The 8,751-nt window shown below is 39.5% G+C and overlaps 1 protein-coding gene across 1 annotated transcript; it reads left to right on the top strand.

Annotated features, from left to right (window-relative positions):
• Positions 1–925: 925 nt before the first annotated feature.
• On the top strand, positions 926–8,526 carry LOC116520860 (serine/threonine-protein kinase SBK1-like). The gene is made up of 4 exons (XM_032235286.1): positions 926–1,053; positions 3,926–4,090; positions 5,064–5,266; positions 6,969–8,526. The coding sequence occupies exons 1-4, from the start codon at positions 1,014–1,016 to the stop codon at positions 7,560–7,562; spliced, it is 1,002 nt and encodes a 333-aa protein (XP_032091177.1). The 5' UTR covers positions 926–1,013; the 3' UTR covers positions 7,563–8,526.
• The last annotated feature ends 225 nt before the right edge of the window (positions 8,527–8,751 follow it).

The raw sequence follows: 8,751 nt of genomic DNA, 5'->3' as shown, positions 1-8,751 counted from the left end.
AAGTTGCAACAGGTGTGTTTGTGTGTAGGGCAACAGTAAAGTCTTGTATAAACATTAAAAAGAAATCAAGCCTTTACAGAAATTCTGAAACTAAAGTTAACAGATAAAAGGGAAATTACCCAAGAGTGTAGAAATGTAGGACAGACCAACAAATCAAGAACACCATGAAAGACAGTATCAAATCATTCATACTATTGCCAAGAAAACCACATAGTTATTTTCATGAGGAAATGTTTGACACAAAGGAAATTTTACTTTTTAAATCATTGCTTTTCATGCTTAAATTGCAGCAGAAAGCAAGGGATTACTTGCACCCAGAAAATAATTAAGTAAAAGAAAAGCAATGGTAGTAGGAAAAAAAAACCCACCATTCACCATTTTAATTCTTGCCAAAATGAAAAGGCTCAGATTTTCTCTTGTTTTTCAGATAAACCAGTGTAGAACCCCAGAATTATCCACATTTTCACTCCTCAAAACAAACTGGTGTCATCTGGATTGAACTGTTCAACAAATGCATATGAAAGACCCAGAATAAAACCAAGGTGCAAGAAAAGTAGTGTGTGCTTAATAAGCTTGTGTTGATCTATCAGCATGGAAACAGTGAGTTTATATGTGCACCCCAGTAAAGTCCCCTTTCGTTCCGCCTCAAGACTTTCTCTCATCGAAGCTTAACCATTGGTTCTCCAGACACAGGAGAAGCATTTCTTTCCAGGAACATCTGGTACACATAAGTATGAAACCATCTGGGTAAGAGCAGTAAAAATAACCTTGATAAGTGGCTGTTAATCCTGTCTCATGGAACTGCCTGGGCTTCCAAAGTCTTGACCTTTTGGGGCAGAGTGGAGAAGATATGAGAGGAGTGGTTTGGTACAGTTCCCTATTAAAGTGACTGGACAGAATCAGATGGGAAGTAGTTACTATAAAAGGTGCTACAGGGATCTGCATGGAACAGGTACTGAATTAGGCTGACAAGGCAGGATTGACTGTTTAATCAACAAAATAAGAAGAAATAGATGGAAAAGAGGCACATGTGCTCCAGCTCCAGAGTTGCGGGTAAGGATCTGCTATAGAGACATTTAGATTGTTATTTCTAATTATTGCATCTGCAAAACTTACAGGCCAAATGGTGCAACTGACTGAAAGTTCTCACGTCTCTTTTGCTTATTCTCTTGCATCAACTGCAACTTAAAGAGAATTTATAGAGCTTTTGTGGGGAGAAATCCCATTATTATGCTTTTGTGGTGAATGCAAAAGCCCTTTATATTATGCCCTACATTTGCTAACAGAGCTTTGAAATGTTAGAAGTGAAACCCCTCTGCCTATAAATCACATTCTCTGCTTAAAAGTATTTTTTTCCAATTCTGGTAAGATTAGTTGTGGTTGCTTTGGGAGAAAAAGGCACTCTGTATGTCAGCAGAAGCATTCAGAACTTAATAATTTAAGTGTATGTCTCCAGCATTTACCATCACTTTTTACTATCTGGACCAGCATTCTGGGTCTTGTATTATTTTGCAACTTGCTAAAACTGAAGGGTATCTGGTTGTCCTTCAGTGTGTACACATAGAATTTGCTTTATTTGCTTATGTAAACACAGGGGCGTAGACATTTCTGAAGTTTTGCCAGGAGGAATCATGTTCTCATGTTGGAATACATGTTGCTTCAAAACAAGTAAGGAACATTGAGAGTAAATAGGAAGTAAAGCTATATTTGAAGACAAAACACCCATGTTCACTATAGGACATGTCTGCATGGTGACATAATTATTTTCATGCAGTTATTCTATCTGAATCTGCATGGATTGGAGAATCAGGTTTAAACCCCCTGGCAGCCATTACATTCACTGTATAATTTTGATGTAATTTCAGCATAATCTATTTCATAGGGCTGGTATGAGAAAGAAATGCAAAGAAGGGTTAAAGAATATATCCTTAAAATGCTGGTGGAAGGGAGACAGAAATGTTTTAAAAATATTAGATGGTATTCCAGAGCTGCAAATTTGATATATCATAATAATATCTTGCCGAACAATAAGCGAAGTTTCAAGCATGTTTTAGTTCCCAATGTAACATTTAGGGGCATGGCAAAATTCTCCCCAGTATTTGATACAATGTTATTCTTTGATAACTAACAATTTTCATTCATTCTCCATATTGCTGGATGTGTTGGGGCAGGGGTCGGTGGGTGTGGGAATAGCAATCAGGAACACATCAATTTAAAATGACAATTATGATTGGAGTTCTTAAGTAATTGTAAAGTGTTACGATTATATTAGATTAGTAGAATCTAATGTAATTAATAGACTCCAAGCACCACCACCACCCCGTGGCTGTCATTAACCAAATCCTGTGGTTGTTCAGCAAGGCAACTTCCTTCTGGTTTCACACAACAACCTAAACAAGAGTAGCCAGCAGAAAGTTGTAAGTAGGCTACTAAGCATGCAAAAGCTACTGCCAGGTGAGGGAATGGGTAGGTGTGAGGGAGGCACAGCAAGGATTGATGAGGCGTGGAAGGGTTCACTGGGGTACAAGGAGGTATAGCAAGAATTGGAGCAGGCAGTGTATCTAGGAGTGTGTGAGTGGCCAGCACAGCACAGGTGCTGAAGGGTAGGGGGGTAATTGAAAAGGGTAGCAATAGCACTGAGACCTATGCACTACTTCACAGTGCTTTACCAAGTGGTTTACCAAGTCAGCATATTGCCCCCAACAATCTGGGTCCTCATTTTACCGACTCAGAAGGATGGAAGGCTGAATTAACCTTGAACCGGTGAGATTTGAACTGCCAAACTTCAGACAGACAGCAGTCAACAGAAGTAGCCTGTAGTACTGCATTCTGATCATTGCACCACCAACTTGTGACTTTCCCTGCTGGCTTTCCCACTTATGGAAGTGGAAAAGGTTGCAAATGGCATCATGTGTCCATGGGGCAACATGACTGGGGATAAACGTGAGATGGCTGCCAAGCACCCAGATCACAATTATGTGACCACAAGGGTGTGGGATAGCTGGAATTCCAGGAACCAGTCAAAACCATAATTCATTCAGTGCTATCACAACTTCAAATGATGATTGAACATATGGTCATAAATTGAGGACTATTCAACTTTTAAACACAACCGAAGAGCAGAGAAATAAAGGAATGATCAAATTATCTTCACTATTTTGCAAGATCCATCATGGTTCTTACTTTCCACTAATCCATTCATTCTATTTTTTTAAAAAAAGTGTATGTTTCCTTTCATTCCTATTTTATAGATCAGGCATATGCAGCTTAAAATCTATGGAGTATTATTTCTTCCATCTTACCCAGAGATGACTCTAGGCAGCTTACAATAAAGTAAAAACAGAAATACAAAACAATGAAATATTTAAATAAAAATGATTAATCATGACACTAAAAGATACCTAAGTAAATGAGCAATGGGGTGAAACTAGAATCATCCCTCAATCTATTATCCACCTTCAGTACAATACACCTACATAAGGGCCCAATCCATTTGGTAAAGTCAGGTGTTAAGGCCCCTATGGAAGGCCAAGACCTATAAGATCTATTTAGTGATCTTATAATAAGCCACTAAAGGGAAAAAAACTATCAAGCATCTTACTTACTTGGCCAACATAATTCCATTTTTGTTTTGTATCCTGCAACTTTGACTGTCAAAATACTTAAATCTTTAAAAGGAATCCCGTAGCTTGCAAAAGTAGTCTGTTGTGAAAGGAAAAATGTTTTTTTCTTTTGTAAGATTTACCCCACATCCTTTCTCTAAATGAAAACCAGGGAATCAAATGAATAATAAAATCACCCTTTGTGCTTAGCAGGACAAAGTTCAAGAAAGCCCCATGGAGATGAGGTGCTACTTATTTAATGATTTCTTCTGTGTTCACTTTAAGCCCTCTCTATATGTATATATGTTTCTCTTTCCCTGCAGTCATGAAACTAATCTCGGGTGACATTGGAAAACGACTTGAGGAGATGGTGCAGCTGACAGCTCAGAACCTACCTCAGGTGGAGGTCACCAGTAGTTACACCATCCTTAGAGAGCTGGGCAGTGGTGCCTTTGGGCATGTATTGATGGCAGTCCACCATAGCCAAGGTGGGTCTGGATTCAGAAGGCAAAAGAAAGAATAGAGAAGGTTATGAACCAAAATAATTTGTAAAGGTTGTACAAATGTGGAAAATAATTTTAAGCAAAACAAAAGTGCCTTGGATCTTGCAGAAATTCAGCTATTGCTAGTCCTTTGAATCAATCCAGACTCAGAAATAAAGTATGGATACTAATTTTATCTTTATTATAAGACTACATTAACAGAATCTTGCACAACTGCAACTGTTCTGTTAACATCTTGCAAAAATATGATGAGACTTTAGAAAGCAGCAGAGAAGAGCAACAGAGATGATTAGGGGACTGGAGGCTAAAACATATGAAGAATAGTTGCTGGAATTGGGTATGTCTAATTTAATGAAAAGATTGACTAGGGGTGATATGATAGCAGTGTTCCAACATCTAGGGAGCTGCCAGAAAGAAGCGGGAGGTCAACCTATTATCCAAAGCCTCTGAAAGCAAGACAAGAAGCAATAGATGGAAACAAAGAGAGAAGCAACCTAGAACTAAGGAGAAATTTCCTGACAATTAGAACAATTAATTCAGTGGAAAACGTGCCTCCAAAAGTTGTGGGTGATCCAACACTGGAGGTTTTTAAGAAGAGATTGGCATTGATTTGTTCAAAATGGTATAGGGTTGAGCAGAGGGTTAGAACTCCTCTCCTTTTACTATTCCGAAAACTAGGAAGAGTCCCTTCTGAAATGCTTCCCAGTTCTTCTGTAGACTGAGATACTTTTTATATGTCAGTTGTCCAGTGTGCAACTATTCTTCCTGTCTCCCAAGGTCATTTCCACATACTATTATCATTTTCTCTTAGCCTATGCTATCTTACAGGATTGTGAGAAATGAAGGAAGAACATCAAATGCATACCTACCTGCATGTCAAACTAGTTCAAACTAGAGTGAGGAGAAATTAGAACACTGGATTTCTTCTTTTCATGAACCAAGCTCTCTTCTCTTTCAGGAACCCCCATGGCACTGAAATTTGTACATAAAAAAGGTACAGAGCTACATGATTTCCTTAATGAATATTGCATTGCACTGACTTTGGGGGCACACCCCTGTATTGCTACTGCCCTCGGGATTGCCTTCCAAACCTCCCAACACTATGTCTTTGCACAAGAATTGGCATTGTCTCATGACCTCTTCACACTTATGGTGCCAAAGGTAAGTACCTACAACAAATGATTTCCTGTATTACCTAAATAGACAAGATGACAAATAGTAAAGCAAGCAGAAATCATCTTTCAACACCCATAATCCATTATCAAGATATTTCAAAAAGGAAAAAGGCTGTTACTTTCTAAAGCCAGTGGTGATAGGGAGATTGAAGCCCACACACAGCCATTGGAACTCCAGTTGGTGTCTTTCTTCCCAATTTTCTCAGTTGAGGGTCATTGTGAGGATGAATTATATTAGTACTAGGCTCTCCCAGGAGTGTGGTCTTGAACCCAAAAGAGACAGCAAGAGAGATGGGAGGGAGAGAGATAGTGGAAGAGAGAGAGAGACAGCAGGAAAGAGAGAGTGGGAGAGACAGAGAGAGAGGTGGGAAAGAGATGGACAAAGAGAGGGAGAGAGGGGGGAGGGGAAAGGGGGAGGGAGAAGGAGAGAGAGGAGGGTGGATTTCCTACTAAGGATGTGAACCGTACTTTCATTGCTCTCCTTAACATTGGAATTATTCCTGTTAATTTAGATATTTTATATATCATCTCCCTTTTATTATCCAAGCCTATCTAATCTATATCATGAACTTTCAGCCTATATAAACTATATATAAACCATGTTTTTGGTGATGAGATTGAATTCAATTTTTTGGGATTTCACAATTCCAACTGGTTGATTTATTCCTTGTGTGCAGTGGTGGGATTCAAATAATTTAACAACAGGTTCTTTGCCCTAATGACCAGCTGGGTAGGTGCGGCTCAGTGGTCATGTGACTTGGTGGGTGTGGCTAACTCAGCATCAGTCAGGTCGATGGGCACTTCGCCTTAGCTATTACAATGTAATAAGGGTTAACCAGAGAGGCAGTTTCTGTAAGCAGGACAATAACGATTAGGCTAGGAACAACACCAGAATGTTTCCTTCCTGCCTTCCTTATAGGATTAGCCTTGTAAAGTGGAAAAAAACAAAATGAGATTTCTTCCAACAACCGTTTCTCCAAACTGTTTAGAAAGTTAACAACCAGTTCTCCCAAATAGGTGCGAACTGGCTGAATCCCAACACTGCTTGTGTGCAATTATTTATTATTATGCATATATTCCTTAGATGCACTCATTGTAGAAGAAATATTTTGAGGCAAAAAGCATGTCTTTAACTGTTGCACATGTGCTTGTTGTAGCAGATAGTTGCTCAGAAAAAGGTAGTTCTTCGTACTGTTGCAGAAGATAAAGTGCTTCTCTGAAGATGGTATGAATTGCTTATAATAATAGTTCTAATTATTATATTTTGAAAATACATAACTAGAAAGAGACAGAAACTGTCTGCTATGCTAGCTTTTGGATGCCAGACACTGTTTATGCATTAAGTGATAGACACTGAACACAACCCAAGCTTATGCCGCTTTCCACTTCTTGGTTATGTTTCAAGTTATTTCTTCGAAAGCTGTCTGAAATGTGAGCACTTTAAAAGACTTTGTGTCCCCTTTGCTGGCCTTACAGATCAAATCAGTAAATCAGCTGTAAGCTGTTAAAAAGAACCACCATGTTAAAAAGTACCCTAAGCTCATGAAGAATTCCATTTTAATGATTAATTTAATTAATTATTATATTAATTATTCTTAAGATCCAAAAGGTAGTAGATCCAGATATTTCTCCTCATTTTTAGGACAACTGTGAGGCTGGGGCTTACAAATGTCACCTTTTATTTCCAGGTTGGCGTACCTGAGCAACAGGTAAAGCGCTGTGCCCTGCAGCTTGCAAGTGCCCTGGAATACATGGAATCCAAAGGACTAATCCATCGAGATGTCAAACCAGAAAACGTGCTGCTCTGTGACCCTGAATGTCGGCGCATCAAGCTGACAGATTTTGGCCTGAGCTGCCCAAGGGGCCAAGCCATTAAGGCCTTGCCTGAAAGTCTGCCTTATACTGCGCCTGAAATGTGTATCTTGGGTCCCAAAACTATCCTGGAAGCCCAGCCAAGCCTTGATACCTGGGCTCTCGGAGTGCTGCTATTCTGTGTGCTAACCGGCTACTTCCCCTGGCTTACAGCTATGCCCTCTGATCGGTATTATTGCAGCTTTGTCTCCTGGCATCGTAGCCCCCGTTTTGTATCACTCCCAGCCCATTGGGAACGTTTCACTCCTCAAACATTAGAAATGTTGAAAGGGCTCCTGACACCTAACCCAGCACTTCGTAGCCCTGCCAAAATGATTATGAATTACATCAAAACACCTTGGTTGCTACCGGAAGTAAAGAGTCGTGTCCGACCCAGCAGAGAACTTCTTGGCACTACCCGGAGATGCTAAAAACCAAGTGTGTTGCAAGGAGAAACAAGAGGCTCTGAAACCTCACCTTAGCTTTTAAAGGACCAAAGATGTCCATCACCTGATGAACACATTTTGTTTGATAAAAATCAGTGAAGCCAGAGAAACAGAAAAGATGACTAGGAAACAAACAAGCTGCTTATTGAGCAAGGAAGGAGAAGCCAACTCAGGGGAAACCTAAGAGAGTTAGTCTTGGAAATATTGCTATCCAATCTCCTGCCTCTCTTCTTGATTCCAGTTTCAAAAGATTTGGGTTCAGTCTTTCTGTAAGGACCTGCCTTAACCAGTCCTTCAGGAAAGAAAACCTCTTGAATCCATTAAGTCAAATCAAAAGAACTTTTACTGAGAAAAAGTGATTGCAGGAAAGCAAGGCGAAATCTGAAAAAGCCCATGTGATGCAAATAGCATTTTTTCATTTCCCCAAATTTAACCCCCCTGACCAATCTACCAGTAGCCAATGTGATGCTGCAAGGTTGTTATGGAAACTCTGAGGTGCTAGGCAGATAACACATGTCACCCTCAGGGCAGGACGCCCTTGAAGTCAGGCTGGGAGGGTAGCCATCTCTGAAGACCATCTTTTTTTTTTCTCCCTCCCTAATTCCCAAACAGTTACAGTCAAAGCAAAAGCATGCAAAAATACCAGCAAGCCTCCTCCCCATCTTCCAACAAAATTGGAAGGACACCATAGTGAGCCTGACACTTTCCTTAATCAGGAATTATCCCTCAAATTCTTAAAGCTTCTTAAAAGGAACCAAGTGAAGAAGTCATAGCTTCCTTCTTTCACTTTGGATCAGTTAAAATGGAATCAGTTTAAAATTTCCAATGAATGAATGGGGTAAAAGTTAGTGACCCTGTTTCCTACAACAGCAGTCAAATGCAAGAAATTTATTTGATATTGTTGTGAGTCCTGGATTTTTTTAAATCAGTCTAGGAAACTTGAGTATAAAGAAAGATGATCAATGAACAATTATATAACTCTTTGCCGAAAGCCATCTTATAGTATCTGCTGTGACATATCTAACTAAAGAACGGCAAAAGGAGGTTTTATTGCAAGAAGTCCTGTGATTTTTTTATGTGGCAAAATTGTCCAGAATTTCTGAGACATTCTGTTTGGGGATCTGAAATTGATGCTGTTGTGATTCTAGCACTGTATGTATATAACTGATTTAAT

This window comes from Thamnophis elegans, chromosome Z (genome assembly GCF_009769535.1).
Source record: "Thamnophis elegans isolate rThaEle1 chromosome Z, rThaEle1.pri, whole genome shotgun sequence".
Lineage (NCBI taxonomy): Eukaryota > Metazoa > Chordata > Lepidosauria > Squamata > Colubridae > Thamnophis > Thamnophis elegans.
Note: the sequence above shows the minus strand (reverse complement) of the source record. Positions and strands in the feature narration are given on the sequence as shown.